At 41.7% G+C, this 20,645-nt stretch overlaps 1 protein-coding gene across 6 annotated transcripts in view; it reads left to right on the top strand.

Moving 5' to 3' along the window:
* The window catches only part of NFE2L2 (NFE2 like bZIP transcription factor 2), a 102,228-nt gene that overhangs the window by 59,678 nt on the left and 21,905 nt on the right, over nt 1-20,645 (top strand). For 2 of the 6 annotated variants that reach the window (XM_024732875.1, XM_024732879.1), the window contains exon 1: nt 8,417-8,627. The exons of 1 other annotated variant lie outside the window; for it this stretch is intronic. Coding sequence is in view for 2 of the 5 variants with exons in the window: in XM_024732876.1 (XP_024588644.1) it covers nt 19,988-20,035 (48 nt within the window). In the remaining 3 variants the exon portion in view is untranslated. Of the gene's footprint in view, nt 1-8,415; nt 8,628-9,641; nt 9,766-17,929; nt 20,036-20,645 lie in introns of those variants that run through there. 3 more of the 6 variants (XM_024732877.1, XM_024732880.1, XM_024732876.1) reach the window with 3 other exon arrangements.

The raw sequence follows: 20,645 nt of genomic DNA, 5'->3' as shown, positions 1-20,645 counted from the left end.
TACTGTACCAAGTAGTCTTGGAAAGGATGTGGAAGAACTGAAACTCTAATAGTTTGCTGGTGGGACTGTAAAATGATATAAAATGCTGGTGGGACTGAAAAAGGCCTGGCAGATTCTTATAAAGTTAATCATACTCCTACCATATGACCCAGCTATTCTACTCCTAGATATTTACCCAAAAGAAATGAAATGTATATCCATACAAAGACTTATACATGAAGGCTTAGTAACTTAAAAAATGGAAACAACCCAATATCTATCAACATGTGAATGGATAAACAAATTGTGGTATATTCTCACGATAAGTACTACTCTACAATAAAAAGGAATTAGCTATTGTTACATGCAACAACATATATAAATCTCAGTTATGCAGAGCGAAAGAAGCCAGATTAAAAAAAGAGTACATATCGTCTCAGTCCATTTATAATATTCTAGAACATGCAAACTAATTAATAGTTACAGAAAGTAGATCAGAGGTTGCCTGGGGATGGGTTGGCGGACAGGGAGAAACAGGAGTTAAATGAGGCACAAGCAAATTTGGGGGGATGATAGATGGGTTCATTATCTTGATTGTGTTGATGACTTCACACATATATATCAAAACTTATCAAATTGTATACTTAAATATATGCCATTTTTTACATGTCAATTATACCTCAATAAAGCTGTTTTACAGAAATCATTGTGTCAATTTTCTTTAAAACTGAAGAGAAAACTGTGACTGTCTGCCGTTAAGTTCGGTAGATTGTCGGCCCTGTGGCATTCACCACTTCTTGGCTATGGTCAATTGTAATGTTTTATTACAGGACTATAAGGACTTTGAGAGCAGGATCCAAGTTTAACTCATCTTGGTCTTCCCTCTAACGCCCAGCATGGTACACTTCATCAACAGTTATTTTTTATTTATTTATTTATTTTGTGGTACGCGGGCCTCTCACTGTTGTGGCCTCTCCCGTTGCACAGCGCAGGCTCTGGACGCACAGGCTCAGCGGCCATGGCTCACGGGCCCAGCCGCTCGACAGCATGTGGGATCTTCCCGGACCGGGGCACGAACCCGTGTCCCCTGCATCGGCAGGCGGACTCTCAACCACTGTGCCACCAGGGAAGGCCCAACTGTTATTTTTTAAATGAGTGAATTACTTGGATAATTTTTGGCAAAATATTTCTTCCCAAATTCCCTAATTAACCCTTGCCATTTTTTTTAAACATCCATGGGAGACAGCAAATCTTCATGCTTAAGAACTTTAAATCCAGAGTGACCTGCTCAGCTACTTACTAACTGCTTGAGCATAGATAAAATTAGCTAGCCTCTCTAAGCCTCATTTTCCTCATTTCTAAAGGGGGTAATAATATACCTATGTCATTGGTCTCCTGAGAGAATGAAATGGATAATCCATATAAAGTGCATGGCCCATAGTCAAAACTCAAAAAGGCAAGTGAATTTGTACATTTACCATCACAGACTTTTGAAAGTTTATGAACTCCAAAGACTGAAATAATCTATTTTTCACCAGGAGAAAGAAAATGTGATGAACTGGTACCTGAATCTTATGAGGAGAGATGGCTCTAAACTGACATTAAAGTTACCTGCATGTTAAGCTTTTTAGAAGCATACAACCAGAGAAATTTAATGTATTGGAAGAAGTACAAGGGTTACAATAGCTTATAGTCTTGTTCTTAGACCTTTTCATTAAAACAGAAATATTAGAACCTTGTCATTAGGTGGAGAGGCTGAAGTTGCAAATAGCCCATTTAGTTTCTCCTTACACTTCACTTTGAGGTTCTTAAATGTAGAAATCCTGCTCTCATATTTGTTTGCAAGCTTTCTCTCTAGTGAAAAAGACTTTATCATCCCGTCTATGGGGAATTAATTGAACGAAATGTGGAAAAATGTAATCTTCAGGCAGCTCTGCAGTGAGTAATCTCAGTAAATGCAGCACAGTCAAGGGACTCTGCAGAGACCTGACCTAGAGTAGACAGAGCCTGGGCTTTAGATCCAGCCAGTTTCAGATAAAATAATTTTCTTGAGCTATGAGCAACTCATTTCATTGTTTTACAGTCTTTTTGTTTGTTTGTTTGTTTGCTTTTTGTGGTATGCGGGCCTCTCACTGTTGTGGCCTCTCCCACTGCGGACGGAGCACAGGCTCCGGACGCGCAGGCTCAGCGGCCATGGCTCCCGGGCCCAGCCGCTCCGCGGCATGTGGAATCTTCCCAGACTGGGGCACGAACCCGTGTCCCCTGCATCGGCAGGCGGACTCTCAACCACTACCCCACCAGGGAAGCCCTGTTTTGCAGTCTTTTGATTTATAATATTGGACCTAGTCACATTGCCATGATTTGTAGGGAATGTTTATAAAATATATGAAATAATTATTATCATTAATAAACTGGGTTATTAAATCTCTTCCAAAAATAAGGTGCTGACATGTAAATAAAATTTATACCTGATGCTTTAGGTCTGGCCCAGTGCTAGACATGCCTTCAAAAGTCCAAATCAATTTGTTGTGCTGGAAGAACATAATACCAGGGGTCAGGAAATGTTATTCTACACCTGGCTCTGCCAAAAGCTCATTCTGTGATCATTTTTAACCACTTCACCCCTCAATTTCCTCAAATGTAAAAGTAGAGAGTTGGACTAGATCAGGAAGGGAAAACACCTGATACTATAATCACTCCTATCTGTCTGTGCCCATGGCAGACACTGTTAATCAATCACTGATACTCTTCTACCAAACTAGGAAGCTGCTTCTGAATTCTCAGCAAATCATTGTAGGCAGTTACTACCAATCAACCGGTGTTAGCAACCAAAGTAAAACTTACTTGCTATCTTTGGGCCAGAAGATCTCTAAAGGTTCTTTTAATTCCAGTATTACTCAAAGGTCAAAATGAGAGTCTGTGCCAGAAAGAAATATGTTGGCAAATCTTACTTCCCTTTTTCACATTCTAGCCTCTGAATGTTAAAGACTTTGCAAGCCCTGTCCATGAGGATGCTCTGCTATCCCGTCATTGCATTTTGCTTTTGTTTATCCAAAATGAAAACAGTTTAGTGGATTTCCCCCCTAATTCTGAAAATACATACTGTAAAAATTTGAACAATGCAGAAAAGTACAAAGATGAAAGTGAAAATTGTCTGATATTCAACATCCATTATTAATATTTGGTAACCGGTCTTAGAGACACAGCTCTAGGTGTAAGTGTTTTTCTGTACTCTGTTTAATGTCCCCATACAGCAACATTCTGTATGAGCAACTTTGCATATCACTAGGAAGCTGTGGTTCTTAGTCTCTATGTACTCATAAAATTCCATCTTTATCTGGGGGTTCCTATTCTGCTGAGTGAAACTTTGCAAATATAGCAGCAGATTGAAAGAGCAAAGGGTCTTTAGACCCTTACCATCAACTACTCTTAAAGATGTGGTCAAGTTCTCCAGGTTCCACTATAGTAAATGCAGAATGGAAAGATTGGTAAAGCTTGTGGTTAAAATTCAATATGAAAATGAGATGGACCCAGTGTCTTGGGAGAAAAGCAGGTGTTCCTCCCTTACCCCTACACCCGACTGCCACTTTTTTTTTTTTTGCTTATTACTATAAAAGTAATATATGTTTATTTAGGAAAATATAGGCAGGCAAAAATGAGAAAAATAAAAATCATCAGTAATCTAACTAATCGGAATAATTGTGGTTAACGTTTTGGAGCTTATACGTTCAGGCTTTTTTTTTCCTATGCATATATTTTTATGTAGGTATCAACATACATAATTAAAAAGCACTCTTTTAAACTGGGTTTTTCTCTTTACTCACTTCATTGCAGTTCCTGTAGAGCACTGTTTCTACTATGAGCAGGAAACTATACGAGTTAAAACTGGCTTTGGTGATATACAACTGTTTCATTTCATTTCAGAGCAACATGCATTGAAATGTTAATTTCTGTGAATTTGAGGTGATTTGGGTAACGTACCTTCAACATTATTTTCATTAAGACCTAAGATTCTATTTAATTGCAATTAAGATGACTACCCTGATTTAGAATTAAATTTGGATGGAAGTAGGCAATTCAAATATGCCAAAAACCTTAAGATGTTATTTAAAAATCAACATAATTTTATATTTCCTTGCCTGATTTTTTTGAACACATGAATTAAAATATATTCCAATTGGAAAAGGAATAAAAGTGAATAATAGTCTAACAGAAATTAAATTTAATCTTTCTTTTTGAAGACACACATGACAAATTTTGAGAAAATATCAAAAGAATATTTCATGTTTCTTTAAATTAGTGGGCTAGATGAATACTTCTTTCTCCAGTCATATTTCAAAGTCAACAAACCTAAGCTAGAGGTATTTAATATATATTTTAAATGTTTCAGTGATTCCTTTCTAAACCAGCATCTTTGAGGTCTTTGGAACAGATGACAGTAAAATGAAATTCTTCTGATACTTCTATTTTTAAATACATCTCTTCAGTGTAGTTGTTCTCAGTTGCTAACAATAATTTCCTGTCAAATGTAAAATGCTGCATGTAAAGTATTTTTCAAATTTAACATGGTTATGGATAAGCAATCAATGTGCATTTTCATTTGTAAAAAGGAAGAGGAAGTAATTACCAAGCAAAGCAATCTTAGAGCAAGATGAGCCTTAGAAGTTTACTTAGTGCATCCCGTTCCTTTTAGAGCTAAGAACACTGATGTCAGAGGGGTGATTCTTTTCAAAGTAACACAGAGGAACTGGAGTTGGATGTTGACCCCCGAGTCCATGCAACCTCTTTCACTGCTTATGCCACTACTCCCAGAAAGTGAAAATCATATTCATCCCCATTCAACATCTAGAATGCCAAGTATAGCATAAAGTATTTACCAACCTAGCTGTTGTGGCCAACAGATGCCAAAGAACTTAACATCTAATTGGAAAAGTAACAAATAGAATAGAAAGGCAATGGTAAGTGATACAGGGCACCAAAAATAGTAGAAGATCATTTCCAGTTGGGAAGGATAGGGACATCTTTATATAGAGAATGGTTTATTTGAATCAGGTCTTTAAGTGGGCATGAGATTGCAAGAGAAAGAGTGAAAGGAGGACTTTTGGGTGGGAAACCTATGTGAACAAACATATAGAGGTAGGAAATCATAGATATAGTTGGAAAAAAAATGAAAAGACTAATTTGACCAGGGCATATGATTTGCATAGAGGATGTGGTGATAAAATTAAGAAAGGTAGTTGGAGCTCAGTGGTTCTTGTGCATTACAACTTTTTAAGGATTGTAGACAGGTAATTTTTATAATATGAAGGAAAATTTTGTTTGTGTATTTCTACGGTGTTTTTTTTTTATATATTATGGCACCCAGGTAGCAAGATGTAACTTTATGAACCTACTAAAATTGGTCCACATGAACTTTTGAACTGAAGATTTTTAAAGTTTCTGATGATTCTTGATGTCAAATTTGTGGTATTCCTGACATTTATAAATAACTTTCTAAAACCTACAGAAGTAGTGAATTATGGTCCTAGTTTCACTTGAAGCTGTTAAACATTTGGAGTTCAACAGTAAAGTTTTTGTGGAAGAAAAGTGATAATTAAATGGCCAAGAAAATAAGTATTAAAATATAATTTTAATTTAAAAAAAAGCTTAGGTGGAGACTTGGCATAGTGTCACTTCCAGTCTCCTTCTATAAGTTAAAGCAAGTCTCAGGGCCAGCCTTGATGCAATGTGGGGGGACTACACAAGCACGTCAATATCAGGAGGGGGGTTCACTGGGCGCCATCTGTGGAAACTAGCTACCCGATACGCTTAAATTGTAAGCTGGACAAATTTAGAATTTCAATGATAATTCCAAGGGAGTTTGGATATTTTCTGGCTCAAACATAGAGTACAACTAAAAGGAAGTGAAAAGAAGAGGGAAGAAGCCTCAAGGTGATGAAGGATTTTGAAATAGTAGGTAGTTTCTTGGGCCTTGCAAATTTGGCAGATTAGATCACGGAGAAGAAGCTGAAATAAATGGGTCACTGCATCACTATCCAAACTTTGTATCCTTGGAAGGATTACCTGATGATGCTTGTTTTTCATGAGAACTCTGGGGCAAAGTACTACAATTCTGCCCTATCTCAAGCATACATGGAAGGTTCTCTTTCTAAAGATGGCAAAGAACTCAGACAGCAATGGAAATGTACAAGGGTTAGTAGAATGTAAAACTAGTTGAGAGAAAAAATAAAATAGCAAGGAGAGCCTGGCAGTAAAAGAACTCCCATGGCACCAGGATAAGAGAGAAAAGCCAGCATTCTCCTGGAACTTCTCAATCCATAGCATCTGTGCCCTCATAGCACAATATATAAGTTTAGAGGGCAAGGCCTAGGTTCTCACATGAATATGATCTTACTTCAGAATTCTGCAAAGACCAGGAATCTCCTTGACGTGGGTGGTCTGAGACTGGGGTTCACTGTTCTTATCCTGAACCACCATACAATGCCAAACAGCTTTTCCTTAGCTGTTTCCTTTATTTTTCTTAAACATGTTCAGACTCTTATCATATTGTCCTCCTCCCTTTGAAAATACATACTCTGCAGGTGCCTGAAATAATATACTCCCAGTAATTGCAGTTTTGCAAAAGTAGAGTTTATTTCATTCAGTCTAAACTCCATGGAAATTTGTTGCCTAACAAGGAAATACCAAACACTTTATAAACTCCTGGAGGGCAGCAACCATGTCGTATATGACTTTGTTATCTCCTGCCTCCTGGGCTCACAGTCTACCTTCTCGGATGTACTAATTTTAATAAGTAACTTGAATTGTTAACAATATACTCTTGTGCCCTTCTTTGACGCACAAATGTCATTTCATTTTGTCTTCGCATGTTTCATGTCAAGTTCATTGTAAATCATTTCTCCTGAGCTTGTTGTTAGCCTGCAGATCATTTTGTAGGCTTTTCACATAACAGCTGAAAGAGTTTAGTTCAAGTTGAAGAAACTTACTTCATTTACAAGTGATTAATTTGGGCTTCACTTACCTTAAGGAATATTCGAACATGTAAATTTACAGATAAATCCTGGGAGTGTCAAATTATGCAACCAAGAGAAAGTAAGTTCTGTGCAGCTTTGGGGGCATTGGTCGGCTGTAGTCAGGCTTGCTTTTTTTTTTTGGGGGGGCGTCAGGTTTTTGAATGAAATAGTAAAACCGGTTCCAGGAACTGTCTACTTCACCTGGTTTTGCATAATTCCAAGAAGTTAGAAACTGAAAACCAGGCTTGTTAAAGAGTTAGAAAGATTGCTATTGCATAAGAGAAAAAAGCAAAACCAAACCATCTATCTATTCTCTTTTAAATCATAAGATTTCACAATATTCTGTTTTCAAGTACTTGAAGTTTTCTCTGGGCAATGATTAATTTTTAAATAATTGTTTTTAATGTGGAACGTAATACATACTCATCGTAGAATTAAAACATACTTAAAGTAACAAAGAGAAAAATAAAAACCATTCATGATCCTACAACCATTAATATTTTGAGGAACGACTTTTAATTTTTTTTCTAGGTACATGTTTTCACAGGACGGGTCCACACTGCAGTTTTATAACTTGGTCTTTTGGATTTTTATTTAAAAAATTATATTGTGAGTACGTGAAAAGAAAACTTCTGAGGATTATGACATGTAGTAGCATCGCACGGTGTTAGAGGACGCCATCTGTGGTGTGGCGTGTACGGTCTGGCGGGAAAAGAACGCTCCGGGTGGGCAACATCAACCACTCTCCGAGCAAAAGAGACTTCATTTGCCCTCGGCGACTAGAGCCTGACGAGAGTGCAAGGCGTGGGAGTAAGTGGAGGGCGTTCAGGGTGACTGCGAGCACGAACTCCCCGCGCGGTCCTCATTTCCCCCGGGCAAGTCCAACGGGCCCAAGCCACGGAGGGGAGCCGGGGAGACAGTGCGGCGCGCGGTGCGCTCGGCCTGGGTCCCAGCCTCCGGCCCCCGCCCCCGGGGCTGGCGCCACTCTCGGGCGGTGGGGTGAGATAAAGCGGGGCAAGGTTCTGCAAGTCCAAATCAGGGAAGCGCAGCTCCGATACCAGCGCCTTTACGGAGTCTCCAGGCGTGTTTGTTCCAACTGTTTAAACTTTCAAAGCACCCGCACCCCAGCGACCTTCGGCAAACAGCTCTTAATCCCGCGGGCGGAGAGCGTTGGCTGTATTTGCGGGGAGGGTAAATTGAGAGCGGGGGACCGGGGGCCTAAGGCGGCCCTCCTCCCGGCACCCCGCCCGCGGCCGCCCACTGCTACCCCCTCCCGCGGCCTTTTCCCGCCCCAGGACCGCCAGCTTCTTGCGTCAGCCGGAGCGGGGGTGGGGGTTTTCGGAAGCTAAGACCGCGCGGCCGGCGGGGGAAGGAAGGGCTTGGGCTCTTGCCCCGCCCTCGGGGGTCGGGAGGCGGAGCCGGGCAAGAGCCCGGCCGGCGAGTCGGGCCGAGTCGCGGAGAAGCTAGTTCCTAGGATCCTAGAGGAGCAGCCGCCGTCGCCGCCGCCAGTACCGCCCTGTCCGCACCGCGCCTCGGCAGCCGGGACAGGGCCGCCGTCGGGGAGCCTCAGAGCACCGTCCCTAGCTCAGCATGATGGACTTGGAGCTGCCGCCGCCGGGACTGCCGTCCCAGCAGGTGGTGCCAGGACTGGGGCGGGGGCGCGAGGGAGCCGCGGCCCGGGAGGGACAGCTGGTCTCTCTTCCCGTCTATGGCCTGAGCCGGGACTGCTGCGGCCGCGCGCACACCAGAGCCGCTGCGCTTGCGCTGGGGCCGGGGGAGGGGAGCTAGGACCAGAGGGATTGCGAGGGGTGTGGGGACGCGGCCGGGTGGTGGGACTGACAGCGCGCCCGCAGCCCCCGGGGGAGACTGTGTTGGGGTTGGGGGGGCTACGCCCTCGCGCGTGGGGCGAAGGGCGTCTCTAACCACGCCCCGGGCCGCTAGAGCCCCGGCCGGGCCCCCTCCCGAATTTGAGCGGCCCGGAGGCAGCGGGGCAGGAGGGGGCGGACGCTGGCGGTCTGAGCCGGCGCGGCCCGGCCCTTCCGGGGCTGTGCGGCTCCCCAGCCTCGGAACCGGCAAAAATGTGCCTAGTCACGGGGCCGCTCTCGGGGGAACTGAGGTCTCCTTTGGGCTGGGAGCCGGAGTCCCTTCTCTGCCGCTGCCCCTCGGCCCGTGACCTCCGAGGGCGCGGGCTGCGGCGCCCTCACTCCGCTGGGCCGTCTGAGGGTGCTTCTGTGCAAAGTAATCGATCGGTCCATCCATGGGATCTCCCTTAGGCAGCTTGGCGAGAATGCCCAGTCCCCAGGGTGGGGGCGGGAGGAGGTCATAAAGCACCCAGCGCGCTAGGCTGCCCCGACGTACAGCGACCGAACCTCGCCCCCTCGCGCCCCCTGGAGCCGAGGGAAAGGTTCGGGCTCGGAGACCGGGAGTTGTCCCCGTGCAACACGCCGGGAACTGGCGGCGGGGCAGTGGACTCGGGGGTCAGAGGCGGCTGCGCCCCCGGCCTCTCGATCCCGGCGTGGTGCCTCCCGGGGGGCGAGCGTGGCCTCGGTCGCCGTGACAGTGGTCGGTTGGCTGTCACGGCGGCCCTCAGTTGGCCCTTTCGTGCTTTATAGCGTGCAAACCTTGCCGCGCCGGGGCCAAGGGGAAAGTTGGAGCTGTTGATCTGTTGCGCAATTGTTATTTTCCCCCGGGCGGCTTTGTTTTTGGATTTAGCGTTTCGGAATTGTAATTCCAAAATGTGTAAGGCAGGATATTCTGTTCTGTGCTGTCAAGGGTAAGAGTTTCGAGTGTAGATTAGAATTTCCTTTGTTTTTAGACTGTTACTAAATTTTGTTCTTTCATAGATTGATTCTCCTTTTGGTGCTTTATTTTGTTTTCCTTTTCTGTTTGAGAATTTGCCTCGATTTCTTATTTTGTTGCTTCATTTGCGAGGGCAGAGGGCGGGACAGCTATGTTTCATAAGGCTTTGCTAACAAGTTCTGTAAATTATCACAAATGTGAAAACAAGTTTCTGTATATGCTTTGTAGGGACTTTTAAAGGAGTAGATATTTTTATTTCCAATTTTTGTGTGTGTGTGAATGGGTTCTTTGGAAAAATACTTGGTTCAAGGAAATGTGTAACTTAATAGGAACGGTAAATACATTTATGCTCTGAAACGTCACGTTTTAGACTAATATTGAAGATCTAAAGTAAGGTTTTGAGTTATTGACAATGTACTAATTGTGCTTTTTTTTTTTTCTTTAAAGCTGTTTGTCTTGAACTTTCCCCTGGTAATGATTAGGACTGGATTCCCCCTCCCCACTAGTATGAAGAAGTAAATTGTGCTTTCCGATTTAGCTGCTGTTCAAGACTAATCCCTATAGCCATTTCTTTAATACTTTGTATGACCCAAAGTCGTATAATGCTAATAGACTTTAGTTTTTCTAGATTCAGGAATGTAGCCTAGAGTGTTATTAAAATTTTTTTTTCTTTCTTTACTATGTGATTTAAGATTCCATCTATACTGCTTTCTCTTTTAAATGTGAATTTTCCAATTATGTTTGTTAAGGTAACTGCTTTTCCACCTTTTGTAATCAGACATCAATTTGCATATTTGAAGACTATAAAAAATGGAATAAAATTTGGAATCAATTTCATGCCTATCACTATGATTCATATTAAATCTTTGTAGTCCAGAAAGATTTGAAGAGTTAAAAGTGGATTCTAACCTTTTGTCAAAGAAAAACCAGGTGTGAAGTGGTACTGGGATACAGTTTTTCACCTTCTGTGCGGAGGAGGTGTTGATGAACAGCAGTAAAGAGAGTTTTATATTCTTTATTTCCAGTAGCTGGAAGGAACCATCCATTACTCTTTTCAAGGGTGTCTTGGAGAAAGTATTTTTGTATCTGAGGGATGAAGTTGATCTTGGACTAGACCAATGAGATAACTTTTAAAGAAAAATAGGACAGGTTTCTCATCTCCTGAATAAATGTTGAGCAAAGAACAACTTGACTTTTTAGATATTTGAATAAAATCTCTTGAGAGATTGTGAAAGATTGTAGGAGGGTAAATACATAACTCATATAAGTCTTTCTGCATTAAAAATAACTTGGGCCATTTGGGACTCTTTCTTTCTTGTTGACTTGGGTTTTTATAAACAATGCTGGGGGGAAAAACTCAAAACCCGACTTTCTTTAGGATAACCAGGAAGAATTGAAAGCCAGATACATTCGTTTTCTTTCTTTATTTTTATTCAGGATGAATTATACTTTCAGAGCTGCATGAAGAAAAGAACCCTCTGGACTATAAGCACATTTTTTTTCTGGGAATTTTCTCTCTATTGGCTGAACGCATTTAAAGGGGGTTTTGCATAAATAATGTTTCCTCTTTGATTTTTCCTTGATCTGCGGTTAACTCGTCAGTGTAAACTCTTGGACTCAGGAAGAGTTCGGCACTAACGTGGTCATGGATGAGTTATTGAGTATTTCCTTGTGTGCGAGGCAGCATGATAATTGCTTCACGTGTATAATTTCACAGTAACCCCATGGGAAATACTATTATCTCCAGTTTCTAGGTGAGGAAAGAGGCATACAGCCGCCCAGAGTTCTGGTTAAAGTGACCCAACTACTGAGTGGCAAAGGTGGGATTCAAACCTAGGTAGTCTGACTCCAAACCTATGTAGAATGACTCCACTTCCAAACTGGACCAAGACTAGTTAAACTTTAAACAGGAGGAAACTCTTACACTTTAAAAAGTGGATAAATTGAGAAAAACTCAGAGAAGGACAGGCAGGGATTTAAAAGGTTAATCTCTGCACCTTTTCTAGTTACCAAGAAATATTATAACTTTATATTTTGTGTTTGTGAGATGGGAGGTGGACCTTGAATACAGTGAAGGTAAATACAACCTATCAATTGGACTTACCACATGGAGTTATTTTAAGCAAGTTGCAGAGGCCTAGCGGGGTTTAATTTAGAGAGGCAGGACTATTTCTTAATATAATAATAGTTTTTAAATTCTTGGTATTTCATCAGTGTCCAAGATTCTGCCTCATATTTTTCAGGGGCTCTTTTCCTTTTTCTTAATTAAAACTTAGTTCCTGGAGTCTTTGTTTAACTTTATTTGCCTTGTTAGTTGGTACATTCTCCTGGTCCGTTGGTTCTTTTTTTTTTTTTTTAACATCTTTATTGGAGTATAATTGCTTTACAATGTTGTGTTAGTTTCTGCTGTATAACAAAGTGAATCAACCTCCCTCTTGCATCTCCCTTCCACCCTCCCTGTCCCATCTCTCTAGGTGGACATAAAGCACTGAGCTGATCTCCCTGTGTTATGCAGCTGCTTCCCACTAGCTATCTATTTTACATTTGGTAGTGTAGATATATCAGTGCTACTCTCTCCCTTCATCCCAGCTTACCATTCCCTCTTCCCGTGTCCTCAAGTCTGTTCTCTACATCTCCATCTTTCTTCCTGTCCTGCCCCTAGGTTCATCAGAACCATTTTTAAAAAAAATTTTTAGAGTCCATATATATGTGTTAGCATACAGTATTTGTTTTTCTCTCTCTGACTTACTTCACTCTGTAACACAGACTCTAGGTCCATACACCTCACTACAAATAACTCAATTTCGTTTCTCTTCATGGCTAAGTAGTATTCCATTGTATATATGTGCCACATCTTCTTTATCCATTCATCTGTCAGTGGACACTTAGATTGCTTCCATGTCCTGGCTATTGTAAATAGTGCTGTAATGAACATTGTGGTACATGACTCTTTTTGAATTACGTTTTTTTCAGGGTATATATACCCAGTAGTGGGATTGCTGGGTTATATAGTAGTTCTGTTTTTAGCTTTTTAAGGAACCTCCATCCTGTTCTCCATAGTGGCTGTATCAATTTACATTCCCGCCAACAGTGCAAGAGGGTTCCCTTTCCACACCCTCTCCAGCATTTATTGTTTGTAGATTTTTTGATGATGGCCATTCTGACTGGTGTGAGGTGATACCTCATTGTAGTTTTGATTCGTATTTCTCTAATGATTAGTGGTGCTGAGCATCTTTTCATGTGTTTGTTGGCAATCTGTATATCTTCTTTGGAGAAATGTCTATTTACGTCTTCTGCTCATTTTTGGATTAGGTTGTTGTTTTTTAGATATTGAACTGCATGAGCTGCTTGTATATTTTGGAGATTAATCCTTTGTCAGTTGCTTCGTTTGCAAATATTTTCTCCTATTCTGAGCATTGTCTTTTTTATGGTTTCCATTGCTGTGCAAAAGCTTTTAAGTTTCATTAGGTCCCATTTGTTTGTTTTTGTTTTTATTTCCATTTCTCTAGGAGATGGGTCACAAAGGATCTTGTGATTTATGTCATAGTGTGTTCTTCCTATGTTTTCCTCTGAGAGTTTTATAGTGTCTGGCCTTACATTTAGGTCTTTAATCCATTGTGAGTTTATTTTTGTGTATGGTGTTAGGGAGTGTTCTAATTTCATTCTTCTACATGTAGCTGTCCAGTTTTCCCAGCACCACTTATTGAAAAGACTGTCTTTTCTCCATTGTATATTCTTGCCTCCTTTATCAAAGATAAGGTGACCATATGTGCGTGGGTTTATCTCTAGGCTCTCTATCCTGTACCATTGATCTATATTTCGGTTTTTCTGCCAGTACAATACTTTCTTGATTACTGTAGCTTTGTAGTATAGGCTGAAGTCAGGGAGCCTGATTCCTCCAGCTCCATTTTTCTCAAGATTGCTTTGGTTATTCGGGGTCTTTTGTGTTTCCATACAAATTGTGCAATTTTTTGTTGTAGTTCTGTGAAAAATGCCATCGGTAATTTGATAGGGATTGCATTGAATCTGTAGATTGCTTTGGGTAGTATAGTCATTTTCACAGTGTTGATTCTTCCAATCCAAGAACATGGGATATGTCTCCATCTCTTTGTATCATCTCTAATTTCTTTCATCAGTGTCTTATAGTTTTCTGCATATAGGTCTTTTGTCTCCTTAGGTAGGTTTATTCCTAGGTATTTTATTCTTTTGTTGCAATGGTAAATGAGAGTGTTTCCTTAATTTCTCTTTCAGATTTTTCATCATTAGTGTATAGGAATGCAAGAGATTTCTGTGCATTTATTTTGTATCCTGCTCCTCTACCAAATTCATTCATTAGCTCCAGTAGTTTTCTGGTAGCATCTTTAGGATTCTTTATGTATAGTATCATGTCATCTGCAAACAGTGACATTGGCTCTTTTTATTTTGAAATAGTGTTCAAAAATAAGTTTGGTAGTGAAGATGTTTATGTATATGGTAAAGAGTGGGACAGACAGGGTTAAACCTGGTTGAAGGAAAGTGGGAAAAATGGGGAGAATTTGAGTTGAAAACAGCTAGTAGAAACCTGTTGGCTCGAATTAAACACTAATCTCCTGTTTTGGCATTTCTGATTTGAAGCAAGCACGAGGGCTCAGGTCTGTCTAATTGAAGTTTTCTTGGGGTTTTGAGTGTGGTATGTTTCAAAATTAAATACTTTATTTCTTAGTCCTTATTATTAAACATTGTTTTCAGAATTATTGTCTTCTTTGTCTGAGTTAAGGATGCTGCAGGATTTTTTAGGTTTCAGTGGATGATTTGCCTAAAAGTTGGTCTGACTAAACCCAGGATATTTAACAGTGGTCAAGTCACTTCTGAAAGTTTCCTGGAATCTCTTGTTGCACACCAGGGTATAGCAGGACAGATTTACTAAATGCAGTATTCAACCTGCTTCCTTCACCAATGGCTGTATGTTTATTTTAAGTTTACTGTAAAATGGAGAACAGGGCTTCCCTGGCGGCGCAGTGGTTGAGAGACCGCCTGCCGATGCAGGGGACACGGGTTTGTGCCCCGGTCCGGGAAGATCCCACATGCCGCGGAGCGGCTGGGTCCGTGAGCCATGGCCGCTGAGCCTGCGCGTCCGGAGCCTGTGCTCCGCAACGGGAGAGGCCACAACAGTGAGAGGCCCGCGTATCACAAAAAAAAAAAAAAAAAAATGGAGAACAGAGTTTATATTTTGATAATAAGATTTCTAGGAGTTTTAAAAATGTAATTACCACCTGCTTTTAAATATGCTCCAACAGACATTTATTAAAGAGGCTCTAAGATACAGGCCAAGCCTTCTTTCATTGATAATGGTATGTTTTCTGGAAATGAAAGCAAAACATATATTCAAATGTATAACGTTCCCAAAAAGTGTTAGAAAAAATACAAATGGTGTTCTTACAGTAACTTTCCCCGCCAAGACAAAACAAGATTGCTAAACAAAATCCTATCTTGCCTAAAGTAGGAATTTTCTCTGGGTCAGCCCCTCCCACAGTAAACACTTTTTAACTATTAGTACGAAGAATTTTAGGAACACCGAGGATAGGAAGCACTTTAACGTATCGTTTTTATGGCGTATGTCCTGTAACACCTGTGTATCACAGGGCCTTATATATGAAAATCTTCCTCTGTGTGTGAGCATGTAAGTTTATTTGGCCCAAACTCTGGTAGAGGTGAAGCCAAACCCGGGACGTAAGAAGTATTTAGAGCACCAAATTCATCTTTCAAAAACCCTGTTGATAATTGAGAGTCACTGTAATCCATCAACAGCCTGTATTCTGCTTTTTTAGTTGTTTATTTTTTTGGCCATGCCGCAAGCCTTGCTGGGATCTTCCCTGACCAGGGATTGAACCCAGGCCACGGCAGTGAAAGCCCAGAATCCTAACCACTAGACCATCAGGGAACTCCCAACAGCCTGTATCCTGCAGGATTAAAAAAATTCCCTGGCAATGCTAAATTAGTCATTCCGTTTCTCACAAACTTGGAAATTGAAACTTTGGGGCCTTTGATATCGGCAGCGTACTGATGAGATCCAAACTCTCCATTGCTTTTCTTCAAATCAGAGAAGAATGGTTGGGTAAGAAAAGAAAACTATCAGATCATTTGGCTTTGAAGCCTTCTTCTGAACTTAGAGTTTTTATTTTGTGCATTAGGCAATTCTCTAATTGCTTTTTAAAATCTCTGATACTTGTCTTATGTATGTATCTATGTTTTTTTCCTCTACAGCTAGATTGTAAGTTCCTTGAGAGCTGGGCATAGAATTTATATTTCTCTCCTCTTTTAAACAGCTTTATGAGATGTAATCTGCATACTGTACAGTCCACTCATTTAAAATGGACAGTTCAGTGACTGAGTGTATTCAGAGTAGTACAGCCATTATCACAATCAATTTTAGAACATTTTCATCACCCCAAAAAGAAACCCCATATCCATTAGCAGTCATCACACCCCATTTCCCCCAAACTCCCTTAGTTCCTGGTAAGCACTCATTATTCTCTCTTTCTATGGATTTGTCTCCTGGGTATTTCATATAAATGGAATCATAGCATGTGTGGTTCTCTGTGACTGGCTTCTTTCACTTAACATGTTTACACAGGTTGACCATATTGTAGCATATATCAGGACTTTGTACTTCTTATTGCCAAATACTATTCCATTATATGGATACACCACATTTTATTTACCCACTTATCAGTTCATGGACGTCTGGGTTGTTTCTACTTTATGTATATATTTTTGTTCCCTGTGGTAATGGTTCTTAAAATTCACTGTATATTAGAGTCACCATCAGTATTTAAAATACTGATGCCCAGGCCTTACCACCTCATTACATTAAAATCTCTGGGGGTGGGACCCAGGCATCAAGATCTTTTCAAGCTTTGGAAGGAATTCCTTTGTGCAATTAGGTTTGAGAACCAGTATACTAGAGAAGCTGGCACAGTGCTTGGTACCCATGAAAGGTATTTATATTTATAGAGTGATTTAGAAAATCTGGTTAGGATGTTGCTTAATTCATGAAAGGAAATGTTCTTATATTTGATCACTGACCTTCACAGCCTTAAGATTAATACCTAAATCTGGGAGATGTGTTTAAGATGCCTGGTCAATGTTTGCACTTCAGTAAATATAATTTGAGCTCTTTAATCTCCTCATGGAGATTTGGGTGATAATTTTGTCATCAGAAGGTTTTCCCCAAGTGGGTTAGTAGAAGTGTGTTTGGTCAGGAGTGTGGCGAGTGATAACCTGCAGCGTAGATTATTTGGCAGTCACGTAGAAAAGGCAGTGAGGACCAATGCAGGGCACTGGGGAGGCTGGAGAGCTTGGAGGCCAGGACCCAACACTGCCTCCTCGAGGAAGCTCTGAGCTCTGCATTCCTGGGCCTCTATCTTCCTCCATTAAAAAACAAAAAACTTAACACCTACAAGGCCACTTTTAGCAACTCAGCTTTTTGATTCTCTGTATATGCTTGGCAAAGTCAACTTTATATTCTGACCACAGTGGTTATCGTTTGTACTTAACCTGGATGGTTTCTGGTTTGCACTTTGGAAACTGGGGCTAACTTCTGAAATGTGTGTGTGGGGGGGGGGGGGCACTACACTCGAGGGTGTGGTTCAGTGCCTTCTGAAGCTGCCTCAGCCCTGCCTTGCAGACAGGGTGGGAACAGGGCCAGCAGGGCGTGGGCACCCCGAGCCAGCTGTGACCTCTCTCCAGTGTTGCCAGGCCCATCTTTGTGTGGCCCAGGTCCAGTCTTCCCCCGGCCATCACGTGATGGGGGGGTACATCTAGTCTGCCCTCGGGAAGCTGCCTGCTTTTCTAATTCTAGTCATCAGTAGTTTGAAATTTTTTAACCTGTCCCTCCTATTATTGTTTTAAGATTAAAAAAACAGTCCTGTTCTTTCGCTTGTTTTGTGCTGAATGATGTACCTATGTGTTTAAAGTACCTTAAAACGGAAGGATTTTGGTGTTAACGCTATTTGCAGTGCATGCTTGTATTTCAGTGAATCATTCTTCGCATTAAATGCCCTTTCCCTTTTCTGGATGTAGCCGATGTTGGGGTGGGTTAGTGCCCACCCCCAATTCTGTTTGGGAGGCAGGGACAGTATTAACTCTGTATGTAAGGGGCCTGCTGATAAACGGTATAGAAATTGGCTTTACTCCAGACTTGACGTTCTTGTGTGTGCTCTGCTTCAGCACAGAATTGTATGGATTACATGGATGCAGAACCCAGCCTGTCCCCCAGCAATTCTAAGGGATTAGAATACAGGGAGCAATGATTGATCAGGTTCTGAGGTCTTCTGTGAACAGAATCGGAACAGGGGTGTGACCCAAGGTGGACGTGCACTGCTTCTCCAGGTGCCTGAGGGTTGGCATATTAAGAACCTGTGCTTTTTGCTGGTGGGTTTTACAGTCCTGGAGCCAGGGAGTCTTGCTGCTGTGGCTAGAGCGTGTTGAAGAATGATGAATTTTTTTGACCTAGCCAAAAAAATAAAATCAAATTCTTTTAATCATTACAATCCTGGTAATGAAAACCACCAAAAATAAAAACTATCATTTTTTTTCTTGTAATAGAAAAAATTGCCAGTTTTTGAAGAAGTTATTTTGTTCTTGGTACTTCTCAATGAAACATGTTTAAAATGTACATTGAGAAACCAACCCCAGAGGACAGGGGTGGGGCCGGTGTGCTTAGTGCTACCCCCAGCTTGTATGTTCTTTCTCTGCTGGTTCCCAAGCTGAGACGAGGCCAAGAATGAGAACCAGACTGTGGGTTCAGGTTCTTTCTTCTCCAGAGACAGAGGTTCACCCTCTGCTAGAAACTTCTCGTTAGCGGAGTGCACATATGAGACCACAGAGTGATTCAATAATAATGAAATGTTAGGAATTCCTCTCAAGAGTGCGGATGGAGATTCCATTAGGGGAGTTCCCAGATTCGATAAGCATTCCCACTATTGGTAGGTTCTGTGCCCCCTTCCCCCATGAGGTGCCCCTGGGATGCCAGGGCAGGATTGATTATATACGGAAGTTTTTGGTGTTGCTGAAGGACTTGGGCCTCTGGGTCTTGAACTTGGGGGGAGGTTCAGAAAGGAGGAAAAGCATCTTAAGAAGAGCTGGGGGAACATCTATTGATCCTGAAAAATAAAGCCTTTTCTCCCCGGAGAGATGTGGGTAAAAATGACCCCCCTTTCCTCTGTCCCTGTGGGACTCTTGGAAACCTGCGGCTCCGGAGCGCATGGCATTGCCCTGTGCTACAGGTTTCCAAAGTTCACTTGATAACAGCACCGTTGTGCCATCAAGTTTCAGTGACCGGTGTGTGTGCTGGCGAAGATAATAATGGAGGCGGAGGGAACAATTACTCTTTCATTTTTGTTCACATTACCGACTCTCTTGCATTACCAACTCGCTTGCAACCTTGTACAGAGAACCAACCTTTGGATGTTACAAGACATCAGGATACAGGCAACTGGCAATTTCAGGGGGAAGAAAAAGGGAAAAAACTAACATTTACTGAACAGCTGCTAGTACTGTACAAGGTCCTGGACATGTTCCCTCTTACTTGATCTTGACAATAAAGCTATGGTGATGGCGGCTGTTACCCCCTTTTTACAGACTAGCAAATCTCTTCAAAGAGGTAAAGTAACTTGTCCATGGCCATGGCACTCTCGATGGCAGAACAGGGATTTAGAAAGTCCGTAATCACTGCTCTCCCTTCCTTTCTTTCTTTCCTTCCTTGTCTGATGACTATGGGTGTTTGGTTAGATGCTAAAGAATGAGGGGCTCCTTTACAGAGATTCATTAAGACGGTGTCTCTACCTCAAGGAGCTCCCTCAGTGTTCCTCAAAGAGGGTACCGCTGGCAAAGGGGCTGGACTTCTCTTTGGAATGGGGGATTGTCCCACATTACATGGTATTTAGCTTCACTGTGACAACCAGAAAGGGCCGCCCTCCCCTGTCCCGACACCGTTCCAATTGCTTCTAGGTGGTGGTCCCAGCCCCAGTGGAACCACTGTGATGCAGTGACTTCCAGAGACAGTTTGAAGCCGGGATATTACTGTTTGTTCTCAGGAAACCTCAGGATATTCCTTGTTCTTTGCAGGGTAGCCCACCATCTCCTCCTATGGCAGCCTGTTCATACCTCTTATTCTAAACCAGAAGGGGGTAGTGGGAGAGAGAACACAGAACGTGATGAAAACTCTAGAAACCAGAGGGACCAAGTACACTTCATTTACTCAGGTAGAGTGTCTCCTTCAGATCCTTTAACACAGAGCAGTTTTATTTGACCTGGTGATTGTTACCGCTGCTATTTACCATTTTTCCAGCCTATAGCTGCAGGGAACTAGTCCTAAAAAGATAAGCTAAACATTTTTTTAAATTTCAGGGTGAAGTTAAAAGTTATATGCCACACCTCTCTGGGTCTTGACTGCCTTTTCTACCGGGTACTTTTTGAAGAAGTTTGGGTAACTGAGTACAGATAGCAAGGGAAGCTATAGAGTAGCTGAAGAGGTTGAGCTATTCTGGTGATAGATTGATGCTTTAGAAACAAAGTCTAGAATAGGGAGGAAAGTGAGGTTGCCCACTTTCTTGTTCTTTTCCTGACAATCAGCCTGAGGGAAATAGCTCGTGTCCTCTATGAAAATACAGTTAATCCGCATTTATATTGACGAATTGTTATATTATCCAGATTACAAAATTCCTTAATGGGTATTTGAAAATACTATCACATTTGTTGTCTCAAAAGATCAGTTTTATTGTTAACCTGAAGTAGTGTGCATTTATGATTCTTAAGGTATAATATTTTGTTTTTAGTAGAGTACCCAAAGAAAAATTGGAATGAAGTTAAATA

Source organism: Neophocaena asiaeorientalis, unplaced genomic scaffold (genome assembly GCF_003031525.2).
Source record: "Neophocaena asiaeorientalis asiaeorientalis breed wild unplaced genomic scaffold, Neophocaena_asiaeorientalis_V1.1 scaffold96, whole genome shotgun sequence".
Classification (NCBI taxonomy): Eukaryota; Metazoa; Chordata; class Mammalia; order Artiodactyla; family Phocoenidae; genus Neophocaena; species Neophocaena asiaeorientalis.
The sequence above is the reverse complement of the archived record's forward strand: the minus strand, read 5'-3'. Positions and strand labels throughout refer to the sequence as shown.